This window comes from Oncorhynchus mykiss, chromosome 4 (assembly GCF_057628025.1).
Source record: "Oncorhynchus mykiss isolate SJ-2025 chromosome 4, ASM5762802v1, whole genome shotgun sequence".
In the NCBI taxonomy this organism is placed as follows: Eukaryota; Metazoa; Chordata; class Actinopteri; order Salmoniformes; family Salmonidae; genus Oncorhynchus; species Oncorhynchus mykiss.
Genome location: NC_143025.1, coordinates 3,682,648 through 3,710,302, shown reverse-complemented (window position 1 = coordinate 3,710,302; position 27,655 = coordinate 3,682,648). Strand labels below are relative to the sequence as shown.

The window sequence follows — 27,655 nt, the reverse complement described above, 5'->3', positions numbered from 1 at the left end:
CACTAGCTCACCTCCACACAATACATTTACAAGTTAAAGACACACCTTGGAATAAATAACAAAGGAAAACTATTACTAGATGAAGTTGAGTGTTTTTTATTATTTCCCATCACCATAAATCATATTTAATCACTGAACAGTAGCAGACCTAACTTCATCTGTTCCTGACTCTGGATAGTGGATTAAAAAGACCATCAATCTCCAATGATATTAAAGTACTATTCTGAACATTACTGATATACTGAGTGGCAAGTCAAGATATCTGCTGGTTTTATTGTTTGGTCAACACCACCACCTGTTGGACAGGTTTAATGTTGCTGGACTGAGCAGTATGGGAGGATGAAAGATGACACATTTAGGGCCGGTTTCCTGGACATCTACATTGAACATACTGTTTAGTCCAGGACTAGGATTAATCTTTGTCTATGAAACCAGACCATATAGTTTAGTAGAAAGTCAGTGATACCAGCTTGTAGTGGGCTGACTAGTCCTAAATTGTCCTTTAGTTCCTGGACCATTTTCCATGCAGCTCCAGGTGACAGAGAACACATCAATTAGGACCGAGCCAACAAGCTGATCAATGATACTGAGGAGAATTACATAGAGACAGAGAACCAACTGAGAAAACATATCAATGGTTCTGAATGACAACCAATATACATCAACACCAGACATCATGATTCATGGAAATGTACAAGATTAAAACATTGTATTGAATTTTAATTAATAACAAATCAGTTTACAGTTTAACCAGCTCAGCTATAGACTACAACAGCATGACTAGTATCTATGTGGACCCTACTACAGTTTAACCAGCTCAGCTATAGACTACACCAGCATGACTAGTATCTATGTGGACCCTACTACAGTTTAACCAGCTCAGCTATAGACTACACCAGCATGACTAGTATCTATGTGGACCCTACTACAGTTTAACCAGCTCAGCTATAGACTACACCAGCATGACTAGTATCTATGTGGACCCTACTACAGTTTAACCAGCTCAGCTATAGACTACACCAGCATGACTAGTATCTATGTGGACCCTACTACAGTTTAACCAGCTCAGCTATAGACTACACCAGCATGACTAGTATCTATGTGGACCCTACTACAGTTTAACCAGCTCAGCTATAGACTACACCAGCATGACTAGTATCTATGTGGACCCTACTACAGTTTAACTTCTTGATTCTACTTGAGACGCATATGTCTCAAGTAGGCACCTGGAAATGCAAATGCGCTACGCTAAATGCTAAATGTACTCGTTTAAACTCAAACCTTGATCAAAATTCACAAGCAGGGTATTGAATTAAAGCTACACTCGTTGTGAACCTAGCCAACAAGTCAGATTTTTAAAATGCTTTTCGGCGAAAGCATGAGAAGCTATTATCTGATAGCATGCACCACCTGAAAATGCCTGAATGCGACGTAAACAAAGACTCTGCTTATCCGACGCAGCACAAAACGCAGAAATAAAATATAAAACATTCATTACCTTTGACGAGCTTCTTTCTTGGCATTCCTATATGCCCCATAAACATCACTATTGGGTCTTTTTTTCGTTTAAATCGGTCCATATATACCCAAAATAGCTTTCTATGGAAGCTGTGTCATTCAGAAAAAAACATTGTTTTTAAACGCTGCATCATTTTTTTAAATTAAAAAAGTCGACGATAAACTTTCACAAAACACTTCGAAATACTTTTGTAATCCAACTTTAGGTATTAGTAAACGTTTATAATCTATCAAAATGATTACAGGGCGATGTATATTCAATAGCTCCTCGTTTGAAAATCAATGGATGCCAATGTCCACATTAACAACATCCGGGTGAAGACTGGAAGAAACGGAAGCCGTAAACGGAAGATGGATTTTCCAACAAATAATTCAATTGAAAATGACGACAATGGCGACATCGTGTGGAATTTGTATGATTTGCATGCAGGTCGATATTCAATTTTGTCCTCTTTTAACAACTCATGGAAGTGACTTATGGAAATTATTTTTAGCTTTCAGAGAGCAGTTTTTCTTGCGTTTTTCAATGAAACACACGATCTGTTATAGTCACAGCCGTGATTTAACCAGTTTTAGAAACTTCAGAGTGTTTTCTATCCACACATACTAATCATATGCATATACTATATTCCTGGCATGAGTAGCAGGACGCTGAAAAGTTGCGCGATTTTTAACAGAATGTTCGAAAAAGGAGGGGGTAGAAGTAAGAGGTTTTAACCAGCTCAGCTATAGACTACACCAGCATGACTAGTATCTATGTGGACCCTACTACAGTTTAACCAGCTCAGCTATAGACTACACCAGCATGACTAGTATCTATGTGGACCCTACTACAGTTTAACCAGCTCAGCTATAGACTACACCAGCATGACTAGTATCTATGTGGACCCTACTACAGTTTAACCAGCTCAGCTATAGACTACACCAGCATGACTAGTATCTATGTGGACCCTACTACAGTTTAACCAGCTCAGCTATAGACTACACCAGCATGACTAGTATCTATGTGGACCCTACTACAGTTTAACCAGCTCAGCTATAGACTACACCAGCATGACTAGTATCTATGTGGACCCTACTACAGTTTAACCAGCTCAGCTATAGACTACACCAGCATGACTAGTATCTATGTGGACCCTACTACAGTTTAACCAGCTCAGCTATAGACTACACCAGCATGACTAGTATCTATGTGGACCCTACTACAGTTTAACCAGCTCAGCTAAAGACTACACCAGCATGACTAGTATCTATGTGGACCCTACTACAGTTTAACCAGCTCAGCTATAGACTACACCAGCATGACTAGTATCTATGTGGATCCTACTACAGTTTAACCAGCTCAGCTATAGACTACACCAGCATGACTAGTATCTATGTGGACCCTACTACAGTTTAACCAGCTCAGCTATAGACTACACCAGCATGACTAGTATCTATGTGGACCCTACTACAGTTTAACCAGCTCAGCTATAGACTACACCAGCATGACTAGTATCTATGTGGACCCTACTACAGTTTAACCAGCTCAGCTATAGACTACACCAGCATGACTAGTATCTATGTGGACCCTACTACAGTTTAACCAGCTCAGCTATAGACTACACCAGCATGACTAGTATCTATGTGGACCCTACTACAGTTTAACCAGCTCAGCTATAGACTACACCAGCATGACTAGTATCTATGTGGACCCTACTACAGTTTAACCAGCTCAGCAGAACCATTATAATCATACAGACTAAACCCAGGATAGAGGGGCTGAGTGGATGTGGTCTGGACTCTGTGGAGGAGGGTCATTGTGTCAGAGACACTGTAGAAGGACAGAGTACCTGCCTTGTGATCCAGGTACACTCCTACTCTGGAGGACTGAGGGCCTGATACTTTAGTCACAACATTATTGTGTCTGAAACAATAATCACCTCTATAGTACTGTAAACTCCAGGACTTGTTATTGTGTCCAAATCCACCATCTGTCTCTGTTCTGCTGATGTCTTTATATGAGACTGCTGGAACAACACCACCACTCCTCTCCACCTCCCAGTAACAGCGTCCAGACAGACCCTCTCTACACAGAACCTGACACCAGTAGGTGAATCTGTCTGGATGGTCAGGATATGGTTGGACTTGGCGTGTAAAGGTCACCTTTCTGTTCCCTTTAGACAGAGAGAGGTGTGTGTGTGCTGTGTTTGGGTCCAGTGTGAGCTGACAGGAATCTGGGAGAAGAGCAGAGACCAATGAGGGTAGTCAGAACAATAAGTTAAGTCAGATACTGTATCTACCCTGTCTTTGATTAGAGCACAGCAGAGATCAAATCAGAGAAATATGAGGAGTCAGATAGATACCCAGTCTTTGATTAGATCTACTATTGATATATATTTCTAGAGGGATTGTTAGGAGTGTCAGTAAAAAGAGACTGTTAGTTACTTCACAATAAAGAGACTCACATTGTAACAACTGTTCTCTGGTCTTGGGCTTTGGAGGCAGTACAACATCCACTATATTCACTACAGACACACAAACACATTGACAGAGAGAGGGAATGTTATCATCAGACCATATTCCACATGTATATGACTAGTAGGGAACTTTCAATGGTCTAAAGTTGATGTTCTTATTGTTTTCAACACACCTGTAGTGGAGATCTTGGTCCATTCTCCTTTAAGGAAGTCTTCTAGTTTCTCTCTCAGTTCAGACACAGTCTTACTCACATCTCCAAAGGACTGAAGAGGACGGACAACGATGCTGGGTAAGTCTGAAGATACACTGATACTGGAGAGGGACTGATAACTCTGGAGAGAGAGAGAGACAGAGAGACTGATAACTCTGGAGAGAGAGAGAGAGAGAGACTGATAACTCTGGAGAGAGAGAGAGACTGATAACTCTGGAGAGAGAGAGAGAGAGAGAGAGACTGATAACTCTGGAGAGAGAGAGAGAGACTGATAACTCTGGAGAGAGAGAGAGAGAGAGACTGATAACTGGAGAGAGAGAGAGAGAGAGAGACTGATAACTCTGGAGAGAGAGAGACTGATAACTCTGGAGAGAGAGAGCGACTGATAACTGGAGAGAGAGAGAGACAGATAACTGGAGAGAGAGAGAGAGACAGATAACTGGAGAGAGAGAGAGAGAGAGAGAGAGAGAAAGAGAGAGACAGATAACTCTGGAGAGAGAGAGAGACTGATAACTGGAGAGAGAGAGAGAGAGACTGATAACTCTGGAGAGAGAGAGAGAGAGACTGATAACTGGAGAGAGAGACAGAGAGACTGATAACTGGAGAGAGAGAGACAGAGAGAGAGAGAGAGACTGACAACCCTGGAGAGAGAGAGAGAGAGAGAGAGAGAGAGAGACTGATAACCCTGGAGAGAGAGAGAGAGAGAGAGAGACAGAGACTGATAACTCTGGAGAGAGAGAGAGAGAGAGAGAGACAGAGACTGATAACTCTGGAGAGAGAGAGAGAGAGAGAGAGAGAGAGAGAGAGAGACTGATAACCCTGGAGAGAGAGAGAGAGAGAGAGAGACTGATACCTCTGGAGAGAGAGAGAGAGAGACTGATACCTCTGGAGAGAGAGAGAGAGAGAGAGACTGATAACTCTGGAGAGAGAGAGAGAGAGAGAGAGAGACTGATAACTCTGGAGAGAGAGAGAGACTGATAACTCTGGAGAGAGAGAGAGAGAGAGAGAGAGAGAGAGAGAGAGAGAGAGAGAGAATGATAACTCTGGAGAGAGAGAGAGAGACAGACAGAGAGAGGGAGAGACAGAGAGAGGGCGAGACAGGGGAGGGAGAGACAGGGACAGAGAGAGAGAGGGTCGGACAGAGAGAGAGAGGGACGACAGAGAGAGAGAGGGACGACAGAGAGAGAGAGGGTCGGACAGAGAGAGAGAGAGGGACGGACAGAGAGAGAGAGAGAGGGACGGACAGAGAGAGAGGGATGGACAGAGAGAGAGAGAGGGACGGACAGAGAGAGAGGGACGGACAGAGAGAGAGAGAGAGACAGAGAGAGGGACGGACAGAGAGAGAGAGAGACAGAGAGAGAGAGGGACGGACAGAGAGAGAGAGAGGGGCAGACAGAGAGAGGTACGGACAGAGAGAGAGAGAGAGAGGGACAGACAGAGAGAGAGAGAGAGGGACAGACAGAGAGAGAGAGAGAGGGACAGACAGAGAGAGAGAGAGAGAGAGGGACAGACAGAGAGAGAGAGAGGGACAGACAGAGAGAGAGAGGGACAGACAGAGAGAGAGAGAGGGACAGACAGAGAGAGAGAGAGAGAGAGGGGCAGACAGAGAGAGAGGGACAGACAGAGAGAGAGAGAGAGATGGACAGAGAGACAGACAGGACAACATAATGATTGAGATGAAGAGTTTCACATGAAGTTAATTTCATATCACATGTAACAAGACAGTTTAGTTACCTGGAGGAAATGGATGTGATCCTCTGTGTGTGAGAGCTGCTCCAGCTCAGTGCTTCTCTTCCTCAGCTCAGCTATCTCCTGCTTCAGTTGCTCCAGGAGTCCTTCAGCTTGACTCACTTGAGCCTTCTCTTGGGCTCTGATCAGCTCCTTCACCTCAGAGCTCCTTCTCTCAATGGAGCGGATCAGCTCAGTAAAGATCTGATCACTGTCCTCCACTGCTGACTGTGCAGAGCGCTGGAGAGAGAGAGAGAGAGACAGAGAGAGAGACAGAGAAAGAGAGAGACAGAGAGAGAGAGTGAGACAGAGAGAGAGAGTGAGAGAGAGAGAGAGAGAGACAGAGAGAGAGAGTGAGACAGAGAGAGAGTGAGACAGAGAGAGAGAGTGAGAGAGAGAGTGAGACCAAGAGAGACAGAGAGAGAGAGTGAGACAGAGAGAGATACAGAGAGAGAGAGAGAGAGAGAGAGAGAGAGAGATACAGAAAGAGAGCCAGAGAGAGAGACCTAGAGAGAGACAGAGAGAGCGAGACAGTAGGTTCAGTAGCCTCTCTGCACCTCATTGAGTCAGGACTCTGCCACCCTGCTCTCCAGGTCCACCAGGCCTTGTCCTCCCTCCTGGACAGACAGGTACAGAACACCTCTTGGTCCTGCTCTACTCTCCTCCCTCCTGGACAGACAGGTACAGAACACCTCTTGGTCCTGCTCTACTCTCCTCCCTCCTGGACAGACAGGTACAGAACACCTCTTGGTCCTGCTCTACTCTCCTCCCTCCTGGACAGACAGGTACAGAACACCTCTTGGTCCTGCTCTACTCTCCTTCCTCCTGGACAGACAGGTACAGAACACCTCTTTGTCCTGCTCTACTCTCCTCCCTCCTGGACAGACAGGTACAGAACACCTCTCGGTCCTGCTCTACTCTCCTCCCTAAAACTACATTAAATACAACGTTAACTAGATATTATCTGTGTCATTTATAGCCTGGCACAGATAGTAAAACTACATTAAATACAACGTTAACTAGATATTATCTGTGTCATTTATAGCCTGGCACAGATAGTAAAACTACATTAAATACAACGTTAACTAGATATTATCTGTGTCATTTATAGCCTGGCACAGATAGTAAAACTACATTAAATACAACGTTAACTAGATATTATCTGTGTCATTTATAGCCTGGCACAGATAGTAAAACTACATTAAATACAACGTTAACTAGATATTATCTGTGTCATTTATAGCCTGGCACAGATAGTAAAACTACATTAAATACAACGTTAACTAGATATTATCTGTGTCATTTATAGCCTGGCACAGATAGTAAAACTACATTAAATACAACGTTAACTAGATATTATCTGTGTCATTTATAGCCTGGCACAGATAGTAAAACTACATTAAATACAACGTTAACTAGATATTATCTGTGTCATTTATAGCCTGGATCAGATAGTAAAACTACTGTAGCGACCCGCACAGACAGCTGTGTGTTATGTGTTCGGCTAGTAGGTGGTTGTGTTGTACTTACCAGTTCCCAGTGTTCGCGGGGTCCGACATGCCAATCAACCTGCTATCTGCCAATCACAGGAATGCCTGGGATGTTCTGATGCCGGGCATCCTGGTGGTTGGCGGAGTGGCGTGGAGGGGGCGGGGCATTGGAAGTTAAGGTTCAGCCTTTGTTCTCTCTCTTACGTCTGGGCTTCACAAGAGAAGGTCCCGATTGGCTTGTGGGGTATCTTTCATTTATTTGGCGTGAGCTAAGGCCAAACAGTAGCCTGTGTAAAGTTGCTAATAAACCGTCAATTCGTAACTCAATCCTCTGTCTGGACAATTGTTCCTTTATGATCTAGTCAGGTCATTAAACTACATTAAATACAACGTTAACTAGATATCATCGCCACATAACTTATGTCGAATTTAAAAGATACCGTTACCGTTAGTAACGTCTGTTACACTGTAACTTACAGGCAGCCTCACATAAAAACCTATTGGTTAACAAAGCTTTGATTATGACCAAAGTCTATAGTAGTGAAAACTCTCTCTATTCTAACTTACCACACATTCACATCACTGCCTCGACATGAATGTGTCCTGTCAGAGCCGTTTCCTGTCCGTTAACTGTTAACAGTCTCGAGCCACAGCTTAACCAATGAGCTACAAGGAGGACTGACAGTCACGAGCGGTGCAGCAGCCTCTGCAGCAGCAGCCTCCCCCGGGTCCTAGTGCCCGCCCGGTAAGACGGTTAAGATGCGATGGAACGGTTGACGGAGGGAAAATAAATCACAGAGAAAATATATTGACTGATATATTGAATAGTTTAGGGAAGCTTTAGCTTTGGCTTTAATACATTCTGAAAATACTTGAAAACCAAAAGAGAAAAGAATAGTAGCCCTTCTCAGGAACAACAAAACCCTCACAGACCAACTTCTTCTTCTATGATATAATGGAGGTCCTCAAACCAACGTTAAAGGGGCATGGCGCCACCTACTGTTCTGGAGTGTGTTCAATCAAATCACGGTTTACACCACTCTAAATCCTCCTACCGAACTAAGTACTTCTGAGAAAATAAAAGAGTCCTACTAACTTCTAATAGACCCTCCCCCATCCCCCAAATCACTTCCAAGTGTAATGTTTACTGTTCATTTCTGATTGTTTATTTCACTTTTGTTTATTGTCTATTAAACTTGCTTTGGCAATGTAAACATATATTTCCATGCCAATAAAGCCCTATGAATTTAATTCAATTGAGAGTGAGACAGTTCCATTTTAATGTATAGGGGACATGAGTCAGTCATGGTTACTCATGATTATGTGATGAGGCAGCCCAGTTGGTTACATGAACCAGTCTATTCTCTGAAAGGGGTCCAGACAGCCTGTTCCCAACAGTGGGGTCAGTGGGATTGGATAGGGGCCTCCCTCTCTCTCTCTCTCTCTCTCTCTCTCTGATTGGAGGAGAGAAGTGAAATGGTGTGTCTCCTCTGGTCAACAATACTCACCTTGAAAGACTCCACAGCCTGTTGGAGCTCCTTCAGCTCCTTCTCTCTCTCCTGGAATCTGTGCTGGACCTTCTGCTGACTCATCCCCAGCTGCCTCTGTGGAGAATCACTCTTCAATGAGCTATCAAGCTTTATTAGTCCAGTAGATCAATAGTATAGTAATATGACATAGGACCCATAGAGAGGAAGGTCTACAATCCTGAGGAAGTCCCTTTACAATATTATATTATGTTGCTATGTGAATGATTATAGTTTTTATGGTAGGCCTACATGTATCAAGGGGTTGAGACTGAACTTTGGACTCATAAAAGGCCATTCAGAATGATAATAGTGTTTGACTTTAGAAAATGGTGATACATTTGGAGAATCTGGGTTAACAATTCTATATAATCAAGGTTTGTGTTCATTTTTGTGGATCCATTTCATATTGATATAATATAATGATCTCATATTCAAACAGTCTTAGTTCCTACTGTATCTTTAATTCTTTGTTTATCAGACAGCCACCAACAAGTTGTTCTGGTCTTACCTGTTTCTCAGTCCTCTCTGCCTCAGCTGACACTGTATCATGGCCTTTATGTTCATCCATTGTACACAGCAGACAGATACACTGCTGATCGGTACGACAGTAAACCTCCAGCAGTTTGTCATGATGAGAGCACATCTTCTCCTGTAGTTGTGCCGTGGCTTTGACCAGCTTGTGCTTCTTGAAACCAGGAAATTCATAGTGAGGTTGGAGGTGAGTCTCACAGTAAGAGGCCAGACACACCAGACAGGACATGAGGGCTTTCTGCTTTCTGGTCCCAGTGCAGAAATCACACGCCACATCTCCAGGTCCAGCATAGCACAGAGCAGGAGGGGGAGCAGCCTGGAGTCCTGTCTTCCTCAGTTTCTCCACCAGCTCAGCCAACATGTTATTTTTCCTCAGATTAGGCCTTGGAGTGAAGGTCTCTCTGCACTGAGGACAGCTATAGACCCCTTTCAGAACATCCTGATCCCAGCAGCCCTGAATACAGCTCCTACAGTAACTGTGTCCACAGGGAATAGCCACCGGCTCCTTCAGTAGATCCAGACAGACAGAACAACAGAACTGGTCCTGGTCCAGCAGAACTCCATGCTGAGCCATTTGGACGGTTGTTCACTCTCACACAGACAGACTCTGATCAGTTTCGTTTCCTCAGAAGAGAGTTTGTGGGAAGGGAAGGGACTTCCTGATTCTGCCAGAGGGGTGGGGTTAGAAGGAGGGAGGTGTTAGAGGAATGGAGGAAGAGAGAGAGGAACTGCATGCAACAGCAAGAGGGAGACAAATAGTTTTGTTCCAAGGTTAGAGCCCTTAACATGGAACAAATGACATAATGAATCTTAAAAATGTGAGTTAATTGGATACAAAAACAAGTCCTGGAGTTTAAAGTGCTATAGTGGTGATTATTGTTTCAGACACAATAATGTTGTGACTAAAGTATCAGGCCCTCAGTCCTCCAGAGTAGGAGTGTACCTGGATCACAAGGCAGGTACTCTGTCCTTCTACAGTGTCTCTGACACAATGACCCTCCTCCACAGAGTCCGGACCACATTCACTCAGCCCCTCTATCCTGGGTTTTATGTCTCTGGTACTGCTGAGCTGGTTAAACTGTAGTAGGGTCCACATAGATACTAGTCATGCTGGTGTAGTCTATAGCTGAGCTGGTTAAACTGTAGTAGGGTCCACATAGATACTAGTCATGCTGGTGTAGTCTATAGCTGAGCTGGTTAAACTGTAGTAGGGTCCACATAGATACTAGTCATGCTGGTGTAGTCTATAGCTGAGCTGGTTAAACTGTAAACTGATTTGTTATTTATTAAAATTCAATACAATGTTTTAATCTTGTACATTTCCATGAATCATGATGTCTGGTGTTGATGTATATTGGTTGTCATTCAGAACCATTGATATGTTTTCTCAGTTGGTTCTCTGTCTCTATGTAATTCTCCTCAGTATCATTGATCAGCTTGTTGGCTCGGTCCTAATTGATGTGTTCTCTGTCACCTGGAGCTGCATGGAAAATGGTCCAGGAACTAAAAGACAATTCAGGACTAGTCAGCCCACTACAAGCTGGTATCACTTACTTTCTACTAAACTATATGGTCTGGTTTCCCAGACACAGATGAATCCTAGTCCTGGACTAAACAGTATGTTCAATGTAGATGTCCAGGAAACCGGCCCTAAATGTGTCATCTTTCATCCTCCCATACTGCTCAGTCCAGCAACATTAAACCTGTCCAGCAGGTGGTGCTGTTGACCAAACAATAAAACCAGCAGATATCTTGACTTGCCACTCAGTATATCAGTAATGTTCAGAATAGTACTTTAATATCATTGGAGAATGATGGTCTTTTTAATCCACTATCCAGAGTCAGGAACAGATGAAGTTGGGTCTGCTACTGTTCAGTGATTAAATATGATTTATGGTGATGGGAAATAATAAAAAACACTCAACTTCATCTAGTAATAGTTTTCCTTTGTTATTTATTCCAAGGTGTGTCTTTAACTTGTAAATGTATTGTGTGGAGGTGAGCTAGTGGTGTGGCTGTTAGAATAGAATGAAAAGGGAGGAGGGGAGGAAGAGGGGAGGAGTGAAGGGCTGTTCAAGAAACCAGATGAGGAAGAGGAAGATGTTCAGGGGAATTACTGTCTCTGTTCCAAATGGTTCCCTATTCCCTACATAGTGCACTACGGTGCTTCTGACCAGGTCTAAAGTAGTGTTCTACGTAGGGAATAGGGTGTAGATTTATTACAATATCATGCTTTAGTGTTTGGCACAACAATATATTAGATCTCCACCCCCCCACTTCCTGTCTGTCATCCCCCAGTTCTGTTAAGACTTCCTCTCATTGAACTGGGCCTCATTCTAAATGGTCACTTTGTATTGGTAGTCCATACTGGTCTTTACTATGGTTCTACATACAGTATCTGTATTGATAGTCCATACTGGTCTTTACTATGGTTCTACATACAGTATCTGTATTGATAGTCCATACTGGTCTTTACTATGGTTCTACATACAGTACCTGTATTGATAGTCCATACTGGTCTTTACTATGGTTCTACATACAGTATCTGTATTGATAGTCCATACTGGTCTTTACTATGGTTCTACATACAGTATCTGTATTGATAGTCCATACTGGTCTTTACTAGAAGAAGAAAGAAGATTCACAGCTTCCCAAACCATTGTTGGTCGACACTCAGGTAGTAACTGAGAGAACCTCCATTCTGAAGGCCTTGAATCAGCATTTTATAGATGCAGGCAGTTTATTTGAAAAGGTCAAAATGTCTAAAATGAGCCCCCTATGAATTTACCTTGTCATCCCTGACACCCCTGAGCTCTCCTTCACCAGGTTCTCCTTCTCATCCCTGACACCCCTGTGCTCTCCTTCAACAGGTTCTCCTTCTCATCCCTGACACCCCTGTGCTCTCCTTCAACAGGTTCTCCTTCTCATCCCTGACACCCCTGTGCTCTCCTTCAACAGGTTCTCCTTCTCATCCCTGACACCCCTGTGCTCTCCTTCAACAGGTTCTCCTTATCATCCCTGACAACCCTGTGCTCTCCTTCACCAGGTTCTCCTTCTCATCCTTCTCTGTTTCAGAAGTGTGTAAAGCCCTGAAATAAATTGATAGAACAGAATCCCCTGTCCCTGATGAACTGATGAACTAGACCCCCGCTTCCTACACCTGCTGCTGACATCATTGCTCCCCCATATATTTCTAAACTCACGCTTGATGTTCAGGAAATCCCCAAGTTAAGGAAATCTGCTTTTGTACTGCCTCTCCTGAAAGGTGGAGATCCTTCGCTGCTTGACAACTATCGACCCATATCAAAACCGTCTGTTCTGTCAAAGGTCCTGGAGTCCTGGAGTCCTTAGTTAGTAGGTCCTGGAGTCCTGGAGTCCTTAGTTAGTAGGTCCTGGAGTCCTTAGTTAGAAGGTCCTGGAGTCCTGGAGTCCTTAGTAGGTCCTGGAGTCCTGGAGTCCTTAGTTAGTAGGTCCTGGAGTCCTGGAGTCCTTAGTTAGAAGGTCCTGGAGTCCTGGAGTCCTTAGTTAGAAGGTCTTGGAGTCCTTATTAGGTCCTGGAGTCCTTAGTTAGAAGGTCCTGGAGTCCTGGAGTCCTTAGTTAGAAGGTCCTGGAGTCCTTAGTTAGAAGGTCCTGGAGTCCTTAGTTAGTAGGTCCTGGAGTCCTTAGTTAGAAGGTCCTGGAGTCCTGGAGTCCTTAGTTAGAAAGTCCTGGAGTCCTTAGTTAGAAGGTCTTGGAGTCCTTAGTTAGTAGGTCCTGGAGTCCTTCGTTAGGTGGTCCTGGAGTCCTTAGTTAGTAGGTCCTGGAGTCCTGGAGTCCTTAGTTAGTAGGTCCTGGAGTCCTGGAGTCCTTAGTTAGTAGGCAGCTGAAGGCCTCCGAGAAAACAACTTCTTTAATGCAGTCAGACTTTAGGTCTGGACACAGCACTGTTTCAGCAACATGGAGGGTTTTACATGGATGCAGTCAGGCTTTAGGTCTGGACACAGCACTGTTTCAGCAACATGGAGGGTTTTACATGGATGCAGTCAGGCTTTAGGTCTGGACACAGCACTGTTTCAGCAACATGGAGGGTTTTACATGGATGCAGTCAGGCTTTAGGTCTGGACACAGCACTGTTTCAGCAACATGGAGGGTTTTACATGGATGCAGTCAGGCTTTAGGTCTGGACACAGCACTGTTTCAGCAACATGGACGGTTTTAAGTGACATCCACTCTGCTCTTGACAAGAAGTGTGTCTGTCTTTATTTATTTATTTATAGTTTCTTTATCTTTTGAAAATGCCCAAAGAGCATTTAACATCACACAACTGAATCTGAATGATTTGAAGCTGGTTCTGAATTTCAGATGCCAGGCATGTTACTAATCATGTCATTGCTACAATGGCTGGACATACTATACAGCAAGTCAAAGTGTACAACTATTTGGGTGAGTGGGTTGATGACAAGCTGAGCTTCACTGTTCATGTGGAGAACTTGATCAGGAAGCTCAAGCTGAAAATAGGTTTTTATTACCGGCATGAGGCTTGTTTTTCTCTGGAGGCCAGGAAGGAGCTGGTATGATGTACATTACTGGCATCAGGCTTTTTTCTCTGTAGGCCAGGAAGGAGCTGGTATGATGTACATTACTGGCATCAGGCTTGTTTTTCTCTGGAGGCCAGGAAGGAGCTGGTATGATGTACATTACTGGCATCAGGCTCTGGAGGCCAGGAAGGAGCTGGTACGATGTACATTACTGGCATCAGGCTTGTTTTTCTCTGGGGTCCAGGAAGGAGCTGGTATGATGCACATTGCTGACATCAGGCTTGTTTTTCTCTGCAGGCCAGGAAGGAGCTGGTAATATGTACATTACTGGCATCAGGCTTGTTTTTCTCTGGAGGCCAGGAAGGAGCTGGTATGATGTACATTACTGGCATGAGGCTTGTTTTTCTCTGGATGCCAGGAAGGAGCTGGTATGATGTACATTAGTGGCATCAGGCTTGTTTTTCTCTGCAGGCCAGGAAGGAGCTGGTATGATGTACATTACTGGCATCAGGCTTGTTTTTCTCTGCAGGCCAGGAAGGAGCTGGTATGATGTACATTACTGGCATCAGGCTTGTTGTTCTCTGGAGGCCAGGAAGGAGCTGGTATGACGTACATTACTGGCGGTTTTAGATTTTAGTGATGTTATATATATGCAGGCCTCAACCACGACCCTGAGAGCAAAAAGACTGGGTATGTGAGGACATTGATATAATTTGTATGGACTATCAATACAGATACTGTATGTAGAACCATAGTAAAGACCAGTATGGACTATCAATACAGGTACTGTATGTAGAACCATAGTAAAGACCAGTATGGACTATCAATACAGATACTGTATGTAGAACCATAGTAAAGACCAGTATGGACTATCAATACAGATACTGTATGTAGAACCATAGTAAAGACCAGTATGGACTATCAATACAGGTACTGTATGTAGAACCATAGTAAAGACCAGTATGGACTATCAATACAGATACTGTATGTAGAACCATAGTAAAGACCAGTATGGACTATCAATACAGATACTGTATGTAGAACCATAGTAAAGACCAGTATGGACTATAAATACAGATACTGTATGTAGAACCATAGTAAAGACCAGTATGGACTATCAATACAGGTACTGTATGTAGAACCATAGTAAAGACCAGTATGGACTATCAATACAGATACTGTATGTAGAACCATAGTAAAGACCAGTATGGACTATCAATACAGATACTGTATGTAGAACCATAGTAAAGACCAGTATGGACTATCAATACAGGTACTGTATGTAGAACCATAGTAAAGACCAGTATGGACTATCAATACAGATACTGTATGTAGAACCATAGTAAAGACCAGTATGGACTATCAATACAGATACTGTATGTAGAACCATAGTAAAGACCAGTATGGACTATCAATACAGATACTGTATGTAGAACCATAGTAAAGACCAGTATGGACTATCAATACAGATACTGTATGTAGAACCATAGTAAAGACCAGTATGGACTATCAATACAGATACTGTATGTAGAACCATAGTAAAGACCAGTATGGACTATCAATACAGATACTGTATGTAGAACCATAGTAAAGACCAGTATGGACTATCAATACAGATACTGTATGTAGAACCATAGTAAAGACCGGTATGGACTATCAATACAGATACTGTATGTAGAACCATAGTAAAGACCAGTATGGACTATCAATACAGATACTGTATGTAGAACCATAGTAAAGACCAGTATGGACTATCAATACAGGTACTGTATGTAGAACCATAGTAAAGACCAGTATGGACTATCAATACAGATACTGTATGTAGAACCATAGTAAAGACCAGTATGGACTATCAATACAGATACTGTATGTAGAACCATAGTAAAGACCAGTATGGACTATCAATACAGGTACTGTATGTAGAACCATAGTAAAGACCAGTATGGACTATCAATACAGGTACTGTATGTAGAATCATAGTAAAGACCAGTATGGACTATCAATACAGGTACTGTATGTAGAACCATAGTAAAGAACAGTATGGACTATCAATACAGATACTGTATGTAGAACCATAGTAAAGACCAGTATGGACTATCAATACAGATACTGTATGTAGAACCATAGTAAAGACCAGTATGGACTATCAATACAGATACTGTATGTAGAACCATAGTAAAGACCAGTATGGACTATCAATACAGGTACTGTATGTAGAACCATAGTAAAGAACAGTATGGACTATCAATACAGATACTGTATGTAGAACCATAGTAAAGACCAGTATGGACTATCAATACAGATACTGTATGTAGAACCATAGTAAAGACCAGTATGGACTATCAATACAGATACTGTATGTAGAACCATAGTAAAGACCAGTATGGACTATCAATACAGATACTGTATGTAGAACCATAGTAAAGACCAGTATGGACTATCAATACAGATACTGTATGTAGAACCATAGTAAAGACCAGTATGGACGATCAATACAAAGTGACCATTTAGAATGAGGCCCAGTTCAATGAGAGGAAGTCTTAACAGAACTGGGGGATGACAGACAGGAAGTGGGGGGGTGGAGATCTAATATATTGTTGTATCAAACACTAAAGCATGATATTGTAATAAATCTACACCCTATTCCCTACGTAGAACACTACTTTAGACCTGGTCAGAAGCACCGTAGTGCACTACGTAGGGAATAGGGAACCATTTGGAACAGAGACAGTAATTCCCCTGAACATCTTCCTCTTCCTCATCTGGTTTCTTGAACAGCCCTTCACTCCTCCCCTCTTCCTCCCCTCCTCCCTTTTCATTCTATTCTATCAGCCACACCACTAGCTCACCTCCACACAATACATTTACAAGTTAAAGACACACCTTGGAATAAATAACAAAGGAAAACTATTACTAGATGAAGTTGAGTGTTTTTTATTATTTCCCATCACCATAAATCATATTTAATCACTGAACAGTAGCAGACCTAACTTCATCTGTTCCTGACTCTGGATAGTGGATTAAAAAGACCATCAATCTCCAATGATATTAAAGTACTATTCTGAACATTACTGATATACTGAGTGGCAAGTCAAGATATCTGCTGGTTTTATTGTTTGGTCAACAGCACCACCTGCTGGACAGGTTTAATGTTGCTGGACTGAGCAGTATGGGAGGATGAAAGATGACACATTTAGGGCCGGTTTCCTGGACATCTACATTGAACATACTGTTTAGTCCAGGACTAGGATTCATCTGTGTCTGGGAAACCAGACCATATAGTTTAGTAGAAAGTAAGTGATACCAGCTTGTAGTGGGCTGACTAGTCCTGAATTGTCCTTTAGTTCCTGGACCATTTTCCATGCAGCTCCAGGTGACAGAGAACACATCAATTAGGACCGAGCCAACAAGCTGATCAATGATACTGAGGAGAATTACATAGAGACAGAGAACCAACTGAGAAAACATATCAATGGTTCTGAATGACAACCAATATACATCAACACCAGACATCATGATTCATGGAAATGTACAAGATTAAAACATTGTATTGAATTTTAATTAATAACAAATCAGTTTACAGTTTAACCAGCTCAGCTATAGACTACACCAGCATGACTAGTATCTATGTGGACCCTACTACAGTTTAACCAGCTCAGCTATAGACTACACCAGCATGACTAGTATCTATGTGGACCCTACTACAGTTTAACCAGCTCAGCTATAGACTACACCAGCATGACTAGTATCTATGTGGACCCTACTACAGTTTAACCAGCTCAGCTATAGACTACACCAGCATGACTAGTATCTATGTGGACCCTACTACAGTTTAACCAGCTCAGCTATAGACTACACCAGCATGACTAGTATCTATGTGGGCCCTACTACAGTTTAACCAGCTCAGCTATAGACTACACCAGCATGACTAGTATCTATGTGGACCCTACTACAGTTTAACCAGCTCAGCTATAGACTACACCAGCATGACTAGTATCTATGTGGACCCTACTACAGTTTAACCAGCTCAGCTATAGACTACACCAGCATGACTAGTATCTATGTGGACCCTACTACAGTTTAACCAGCTCAGCTATAGACTACACCAGCATGACTAGTATCTATGTGGACCCTACTACAGTTTAACCAGCTCAGCTATAGACTACACCAGCATGACTAGTATCTATGTGGACCCTACTACAGTTTAACCAGCTCAGCTATAGACTACACCAGCATGACTAGTATCTATGTGGACCCTACTACAGTTTAACCAGCTCAGCTATAGACTACACCAGCATGACTAGTATCTATGTGGACCCTACTACAGTTTAACCAGCTCAGCTATAGACTACACCAGCATGACTAGTATCTATGTGGACCCTACTACAGTTTAACCAGCTCAGCTATAGACTACACCAGCATGACTAGTATCTATGTGGACCCTACTACAGTTTAACCAGCTCAGCTATAGACTACACCAGCATGACTAGTATCTATGTGGACCCTACTACAGTTTAACCAGCTCAGCTATAGACTACACCAGCATGACTAGTATCTATGTGGACCCTACTACAGTTTAACCAGCTCAGCTATAGACTACACCAGCATGACTAGTATCTATGTGGACCCTACTACAGTTTAACCAGCTCAGCTATAGACTACACCAGCATGACTAGTATCTATGTGGACCCTACTACAGTTTAACCAGCTCAGCTATAGACTACACCAGCATGACTAGTATCTATGTAGACCCTACTACAGTTTAACCAGCTCAGCTATAGACTACACCAGCATGACTAGTATCTATGTGGATCCTACTACAGTTTAACCAGCTCAGCTATAGACTACACCAGCATGACTAGTATCTATGTGGACCCTACTACAGTTTAACCAGCTCAGCTATAGACTACACCAGCATGACTAGTATCTATGTGGACCCTACTACAGTTTAACCAGCTCAGCTATAGACTACACCAGCATGACTAGTATCTATGTGGACCCTACTACAGTTTAACCAGCTCAGCTATAGACTACACCAGCATGACTAGTATCTATGTGGACCCTACTACAGTTTAACCAGCTCAGCTATAGACTACACCAGCATGACTAGTATCTATGTGGACCCTACTACAGTTTACCCAGCTCAGCTATAGACTACACCAGCATGACTAGTATCTATGTGGACCCTACTACAGTTTAACCAGCTCAGCAGTACCTCCTACATAGAGCCCAAACCCAGGATAGAGGGGCTGAGTGAATGTGGTCTGGACTCTGTGGAGGAGGGTCATTGTGTCAGAGACACTGTAGAAGGACAGAGTACCTGCCTTGTGATCCAGGTACACTCCTACTCTGGAGGACTGAGGGCCTGATACTTTAGTCACAACAGTATTGTGTCTGAAACAATAACCATCACTATCGTACTGTAAACTCCAGGACTTATTGTCTCCAAATGCACCATCTGTCCCTGTTCTGCTGATGTCTTTATATGAGACTGCTATAACAACAACAACACCAGTCCACTCCACCTCCCAGTAACAGCGTCCAGACAGACCCTCTCTACACAGTACCTGACAGTAGTAGGTGAATCTGTCTGGATGGACAGGATATGGTTGGACTTGGCCTGTACAGGTCACCTTTCTGTTCCCTTCAGACAGAGAGAGGTGTGTGTATGCTGTGTTTGGGTCCAGTGTGAGCTGACAGGAATCTGGGAGAAGAGCAGAGACCAATGAGGGGAGTCAGAACAATAAGTTAAGTCAGATACTGTATCTACCCTGTCTTTGATTAGAGCACAGCAGAGATCAAATCAGAGAAATATGAGGAGTCAGATAGATACCCAGTCTTTGATTAGATCTACTATTGCTATATATTTCTAGAGGGATTGTTAGGAGTGTCAGTAAAAAGAGACTGTTAGTTACTTCACAATAAAGAGACTCACATTGTAACAACTGTTCTCTGGTCTTGGGCTCTGGAGGCAGTACAACATCCACTATATTCACTACAGACACACAAACACATTGACAGAGAGAGGGAATGTTATCATCAGACCATATTCCACATGTATATGACTAGTAGGGAACTTTCAATGGTCTAAAGTTGATGTTCTTATTGTTTTCAACACACCTGTAGTGGAGATCTTGGTCCATTCTCCTTTAAGGAAGTCTTCTAGTTTCTCTCTCAGTTCAGACACAGTCTTACTCACATCTCCAAAGTACTGAAGAGGACGGACAACGATGCTGGGTAAGTCTGAAGATACACTGATACTGGAGAGAGACTGATACCTCTGGAGAGAGAGAGAGAGAGAGAGACTGATAACTCTGGAGAGAGAGAGAGAGAGAGAGAGAGAGAGACTGATAACTCTGGAGAGAGAGAGAGAGAGAGAGAGAGAGACTGATAACTCTGGAGAGAGAGAGAGAGAGAGACTGATAACTCTGGAGAGAGAGAGAGAGAGAGACTGATAACTCTGGAGAGAGAGAGAGAGAGAGACTGATAACTCTGGAGAGAGAGAGAGAGAGAGACTGATAACTCTGGAGAGAGAGAGAGAGAGAGAGAGAGAGAGAGAGAGAGAGAGAGAGAGAGAGAGAGAGAGAGAGAGACTGATAACTCTGGAGAGAGAGAGAGAGAGAGAGAGAGAGAGAGAGAGAGAGAGAGACTGATAACTCTGGAGAGAGAGAGAGAGAGACTGATAACTCTGGAGAGAGAGAGAGAGAGGGAGAGAGAGGGAGAGACAGAGAGAGACAGGGACAGAGAGAGGGAGAGACAAGGACAGAGAGAGGGAGAGACAGAGAGAGGGAGAGACCGAGAGAGACAGGGACAGAGAGAGGGAGAGACAAGGACAGAGAGAGGGAGAGACAGAGACAGAGAGAGGGAGAGACAGAGACAGAGAGAGGAAGAGACAGAGAGAGAGAGGGTCGGACAGAGAGAGAAAGGGACGGACAGAGAGAGAGAGGGGCGGACAGAGAGAGAAAGGGACGGACAGAGAGAGAAAGGGACGGACCGAGAGAGAGAGGGACGGACCGAGAGAGAGAGGGGTGGACAGAGAGAGAGAGGGGTGGACAGAGAGAGAGAGGGTCGGACAGAGAGAGAGAGGGTCGGACAGAGAGAGAGAGGGTCAGACAGAGAGAGAGAGGGTCAGACAGAGAGAGAGAGGGTCGGACAGAGAGAGAGAGGGACGACAGAGAGAGAGAGGGACGACAGAGAGAGAGAGAGGGACGACAGAGAGAGAGAGAGAGGGACGACAGAGAGAGAGAGAGAGGGACGACAGAGAGAGAGAGGGACGGACAGAGAGAGACAGAGGGACGGACAGAGAGAGAGAGAGAGAGAGAGAGAGAGGGACGGACAGAGAGAGAGAGAGAGAGACGGACAGAGAGAGAGAGAGAGGGACGGACAGACAGAGAGAGAGAGAGGGACGACAGAGAGAGCGATAGGGACGACAGAGAGAGAGAGAGGGACGACAGAGAGAGAGAGAGGGACGACAGAGAGAGAGAGAGGGACGACAGAGAGAGAGAGAGGGACGACAGAGAGAGAGAGAGGGACGACAGAGAGAGAGAGAGGGACGACAGAGAGAGAGAGAGGGACGACAGAGAGAGAGAGAGGGACGACAGAGAGAGAGAGAGGGACGACAGAGAGAGAGAGAGGGACGACAGAGAGAGAGAGAGAGGGACGACAGAGAGAGAGAGAGGGACGGACAGAGAGAGAGAGAGGGACGGACAGAGAGAGAGAGAGGGACGGACAGAGAGAGAGAGGGACGACAGAGAGAGAGAGGGACGACAGAGAGAGAGGGAGCGACAGGGACGGACAGAGAGAGAGAGGGACGGCAGAGAGAGAGAGAGACGGCAGAGAGAGAGAGAGGGACGGCAGAGAGAGAGAGAGAGGGACGGCAGAGAGAGAGAGAGACGGACGACAGAGAGAGAGAGACGGACGACAGAGAGAGAGAGAGAGGGACGGACAGAGAGAGAGAGGGGTGGACAGAGAGAGAGAGAGAGGGGTGGACAGAGAGAGAGAGGGTTGGACAGAGAGAGAAAGGGACGGACAGAGAGAGAGAGGGGCGGACAGAGAGAGAAAGGGACGGACAGAGAGAGAGAGGGACGGACCGAGAGAGAGAGGGACGGACCGAGAGAGAGAGGGGTGGACAGAGAGAGAGAGGGGTGGACAGAGAGAGAGAGGGGTGGACAGAGAGAGAGAGGGGTGGACAGAGAGAGAGAGAGAGGGACGGACAGAGAGAGAGAGAGAGGGACGGACAGAGAGAGAGGAACGGACAGACAGAGAGAGAGAGAGGGAGCGACAGGGACGGACAGAGAGAGAGAGAGAGGGACGACAGAGAGAGAGAGAGAAGGACGACAGAGAGAGAGAGAGAGGGACGGACAGAGAGAGAGAGAGGGACGGACAGAGAGAGAGAGAGGGACGGACAGAGAGAGAGAGAGGGACGGACAGAGAGAGAGGGACGACAGAGAGAGAGAGGGACGACAGAGAGAGAGAGGGAGCGACAGGGACGGACAGAGAGAGAGAGGGACGGCAGAGAGAGAGAGAGGGACGGCAGAGAGAGAGAGAGGGACGGCAGAGAGAGAGAGAGAGGGACGGCAGAGAGAGAGAGAGACGGACGACAGAGAGAGAGAGAGACGGACGACAGAGAGAGAGCGAGAGGGACGGACAGAGAGAGAGAGGGGTGGACAGAGAGAGAGAGGGTTGGACAGAGAGAGAAAGGGACGGACAGAGAGAGAGAGGGGCGGACAGAGAGAGAGAGGGGCGGACAGAGAGAGAGAGGGGCGGACAGAGAGAGAGAGGGGCGGACAGAGAGAGAGAGGGACGGACAGAGAGAGAGAGGGGTGGACAGAGAGAGAGAGGGGTGGACAGAGAGAGAGAGGGGTGGACAGAGAGAGAGAGGGGTGGACAGAGAGAGAGAGAGGGGTGGACAGAGAGAGAGAGAGAGGGGTGGACAGAGAGAGAGAGAGGGGTGGACAGAGAGAGAGGAACGGACAGACAGAGAGAGAGAGGGAGCGACAGGGACGGACAGAGAGAGAGAGAGGGACGGACAGAGAGAGAGAGAGGGACGGACAGAGAGAGAGAGAGAGGGACGGACAGGGAGAGAGGGAGAGGGACGGACAGGGAGAGGGACGGACAGGGAAAGAGAGAGAGACAGGACAACATAATGATTGAGATGAATAGTTTCACATGAAGTTAATTTCATATCACATGTAACAAGACAGTTTAGTTACCTGGAGGAAATGGATGTGATCCTCTGTGTGTGAGAGCTGCTCCAGCTCAGTGCTTCTCTTCCTCAGCTCAGCTATCTCCTGCTTCAGTTGCTCCAGGAGTCCTTCAGCTTGACTCACTTGAGCCTTCTCTTGGGCTCTGATCAGCTCCTTCACCTCAGAGCTCCTTCTCTCAATGGAGCGGATCAGCTCAGTAAAGATCTGATCACTGTCCTCCACTGCTGACTGTGCAGAGCGCTGGAGAGAGAGAGAGAGAGAGAGAGAGAGAGAGAGAGAGAGAGAGACAGAGAAAGAGAGAGCGAGAGAAAGAGACAGAGAGACAGAGAGAGAGACGGAGAGAGAGAGAGAGAGAGAGAGAGAGAGAGTAGGTTCAGTAGTCTATCTACACCTCATTGAGTCAGACCTCTGCCACCCTGCTCTCCAGGTCCACCAGGCCTTGTCCTCCCTCCTGGACAGACAGGTACAGAACACCTCTTGGTCCTGCTCTACTCTCCTCCCTCCTGGACAGACAGGTACAGAACACCTCTTGGTCCTGCTCTACTCTCCTCCCTCCTGGACAGACAGGTACAGTACACCTCTTGGTCCTGCTCTACTCTCCTCCCTCCTGGACAGACAGGTACAGTACACCTCTTGGTCCTGCTCTACTCTCCTCCCTCCTGGACAGACAGGTACAGAACACCTCTTGGTCCTGCTCTACTCTCCTCCCTCCTGGACAGACAGGTACAGAACACCTCTTGGTCCTGCTCTACTCTCCTCCCTCCTGGACAGACAGGTACAGAACACCTCTTGGTCCTGCTCTACTCTCCTCCCTCCTGGACAGACAGGTACAGAACACCTCTTGGTCCTGCTCTACTCTCCTCCCTCCTGGACAGACAGGTACAGAACACCTCTTGGTCCTGCTCTACTCTCCTCCCTCCTGGACAGACAGGTACAGAACACCTCTTGGTCCTGCTCTACTCTCCTCCCTCCTGGACAGACAGGTACAGAACACCTCTTGGTCCTGCTCTACTCTCCTCCCTCCTGGACAGACAGGTACAGAACACCTCTTGGTCCTGCTCTACTCTCCTCCCTCCTGGACAGACAGGTACAGAACACCAGCCTCTCTTTTCCGGGCAAGAAAGATTCTGTCCACCAACATGTCTTCTGTTTTGACATCAATACCGTAGTTCTTGGTAAACTCAGTTCAGCATGATGTATCTAGGAAGTTGTTTGAGTTTTATTTTAGTTTGACTATTGAGAGTTCCCTCTATTTGTGTTTTCACTAGATTCATCATTGGCACGGAAAGAGAGTCCCTGTCTTCCTAACATTGATGTGACCACAACAATTCTCCTCAGATACTCCCTTCTCTCTGCAAAGGTATGCAATATCACCAGCAGGGTCAGATGTTCAAATCTGAGCAATGTTCCCATGATTGATAGTTTCCTGGTAGCTTTGACACAACACTGTCTCTGTGTGTTTGTGTCATCTCATGTTTGACAAAGATAAACTAAGATTTTTTCCAATTTTTGCAGCCATTACTGACAAAATAATCAAATGTAATGTTTTTTACCAAAAACTCTACATGGAAAGCAGAAAGCTGTGATCAATTAAATACAACGTTAACTAGATATTATCTGTGTCATTTATAGCCTGGCACAGATAGTAAAACTACATTAAATACAACGTTAACTAGATATTATCTGTCATTTATAGCCTGGCACAGATAGTAAAACTACTGTAGCGACCCGCACAGACAGCTGTGTGTTATGTGTTCGGCTAGTAGGTGGTTGTGTTGTACTTACCAGTTCCCAGTGTTCGCGGGGTCCGACATGCCAATCAACCTGCTATCTGCCAATCACAGGAATGCCTGGGATGTTCTGATGCCGGGCATCCTGGTGGTTGGCAGAGTGGCGTGGAGGGGGCGGGGCATTGGAAGTTAAGGTTCAGCCTTTGTTCTCTCTCTTACGTCTGGGCTTCACAAGAGAAGGTCCCGATTGGCTTGTGGGGTATCTTTCATTTATTTGGCGTGAGCTAAGGCCAAACAGTAGCCTGTGTAAAGTTGCTAATAAACCGTCAATTCGTAACTCAATCCTCTGTCTGGACAATTGTTCCTTTATGATCTAGTCAGGTCATTACACTACATTAAATACAACGTTAACTAGATATCATCGCCACATAACTTATGTCGAATTTAAAAGACACCGTTACCGTTAGTAACGTCTGTTACACTGTAACTTACAGGCAGCCTCACATAAAAACCTATTGGTTAACAAAGCTTTGATTATGACCAAAGTCTATAGTAGTGAAAACTCTCTCTCTCTATTCTAACTTACCACACATTCACATCACTGCCTCGACATGAATGTGTCCTGTCAGAGCCGTTTCCTGTCCGTTAACTGGTAACAGTCTCGAGCCACAGCTTAACCAATGAGCTACAAGGAGGACTGACAGTCACGAGCGGTGCAGCAGCCTCCCCCGGGTCCTAGTGCCCGCCCGGTAAGACGGTTAAGATGCGATGGAACGGTTGACGGAGAGAAAATAAATCACAGAGAAAATATATTGACTGATATATTGAATTGCTTAGGGAAGCTTTAGCTTTGGCTTTAATACATTCTGAAAATACTTGAAAACCAAAAGAGAAAAGAATAGTAGCCCTCCTCAGGAACAACAAAACCCTCCCAGACCAACTTCTTCTTCTATGATATAATGGAGGTCCTCAAACCAACGTTAAAGGTGCATGGCGCCACCTACTGTGCTGGAGTGTGTTCAATCACGGTTTACACCTCTCTAAATCCTCCTACCTAACTCAGTACTTCTGAGAAAATAAAAGAGTCCTACTAACTTCTAATAGACCCTCCCCCATCCCCCAAATCCCTTCCAAGTGTAATGTTTACTGTTAATTTCTGATAGTTTATTTCACTTTTGTTTATTGTCTATTTCACTTGCTTTGGCAATGTAAACATATATTTCCATGCCAATAAAGCCCTATGAATTTAATTCAATTGAGAGAGAGGCAGTTCCATTTGAATGTATAGGGGACATGAGTCGTCATGGTTACTCATGGTTATGTGATGAGGCAGCCCAGTTGGTTACATGAACCAGTCTATTCTCTGAAAGGGGTCCAGACAGCCTGTTCCCAACAGTGGGGTCAGTGGGATTGGATAGGGGCCCCCCTCTCTCTCTCTCTCTCTGACTGGAGGAGAAAAGTGAAATGGTGTGTCTCCTCTGGTCAACAATACTCACCTTGAAAGACTTCACAGCTTTTTGGAGATTCTTCAGCTCCTTCTCTCTCTCCTGGAATCTCTGCTGGACCTTCTGCTGACTCATCCCCAGCTGCCTCTGTGGAGAATCACTCTTCAATGAGCTATCAAGCTTTATTAGTCCAGTAGATCAATAGTATAGTAATGTGACATAGGACCCATAGAGAGGAAGGTCTACAATCCTGAGGAAGTCCGTTTACAATATGATATTATGTTGCTATGTGAATAATTATAGTTTGTATGGTAGGCCTACATGTATCAAGAGCCTGAGACTGAACTTTGGACTCATAAAAGGCCATTCAGAATGATAATAGTGTTTGACTTTAGAAAATGGTGATACATTTGGAGAATCTGGGTTAACATTTCTATTTACTCAAGGTTTGTGTTCATAGTTGTGGATCCATTTCATATTGTATATAATATAATGATCTCATATTCAAACAGATTTAGTTCCTACTGTATCTTTAATTCTTTGTTTATCAGACAGTCACCAACAAGTTGTTCTGGTCTTACCTGTTTCCCAGTCCTCTCTGCTGCAGCTGACACTGTATCATGGCCTTTATGTTCATCCATCACACACTGATAACAGATACACTGCTGATCGGTACGACAGTAAACCTCCAGCAGTTTGTCATGATGAGAGCAGATCTTCTCCTGTAGTTGTGCCGTGGCTTTGACCAGCTTGTGCTTCTTGAAAGCAGGAGATTCATAGTGAGGTTGGAGGTGAGTCTCACAGTAAGAGGCCAGACACCCCAGACAGGACATGAGGGCTTTCTGCTTTCTGGTCCCAGTGCATAAATCACATGCCACATCTCCAGGTCCAGTATAAAACAGAGCAGGAGGGGGAGCAGCCTGGAGTCCTGTCTTCCTCAGTTTCTCCACTAGCTCAGCCAACATGTTATTTTTCCTCAGATTAGGCCTTGGAATGAAGGTCTCTCTGCACTGAGGACAGCTATAGACCCCTTTCAGATCATCCTGATCCCAGCAGCCCTCAATACAGCTCCTACAGTAACTGTGTCCACAGATAGTAGTGACCGGCTCCTTCAGTAGATCCAGACAGACAGAACAACAGAACTGGTCCTGGTCCAGCAGAACTCCCTGTTGAGCCATTTGGACGGTTGTTCACTCTCACACAGACAGACGAAAGAGACACTCAGATCAGTTTCGTTTCCACAGAAAATAGTTTGTGGGAGGGGAGGGACTTCCTGGTTCTGCCAGAGG

General features: G+C 44.8%; 2 protein-coding genes across 2 annotated transcripts; both read right to left on the bottom strand.

The window, feature by feature from the left end:
* Nucleotides 1–80: 80 nt before the first annotated feature.
* On the bottom strand, nucleotides 81–19,689 carry LOC110517699 (E3 ubiquitin-protein ligase TRIM16). The gene is made up of 7 exons (XM_090230864.1): nucleotides 19,553–19,689; nucleotides 9,445–10,132; nucleotides 8,916–9,011; nucleotides 5,924–6,157; nucleotides 4,151–4,310; nucleotides 3,966–4,025; nucleotides 81–3,734 (listed from the first exon to the last, which is right to left on the bottom strand). The coding sequence occupies exons 2-7, from the start codon at nucleotides 10,039–10,041 to the stop codon at nucleotides 3,217–3,219; spliced, it is 1,665 nt and encodes a 554-aa protein (XP_090086990.1). The 5' UTR covers nucleotides 10,042–10,132; nucleotides 19,553–19,689; the 3' UTR covers nucleotides 81–3,216.
* LOC118947079 (E3 ubiquitin-protein ligase TRIM16-like) lies at nucleotides 16,904–27,655 on the bottom strand. The gene is made up of 6 exons (XM_090230888.1): nucleotides 26,948–27,655; nucleotides 26,418–26,513; nucleotides 23,198–23,431; nucleotides 20,106–20,265; nucleotides 19,921–19,980; nucleotides 16,904–19,689 (listed from the first exon to the last, which is right to left on the bottom strand). Exons 1-6 carry the CDS (start codon nucleotides 27,542–27,544, stop codon nucleotides 19,175–19,177), a joined length of 1,662 nt encoding a protein of 553 aa, XP_090087014.1. The 5' UTR covers nucleotides 27,545–27,655; the 3' UTR covers nucleotides 16,904–19,174.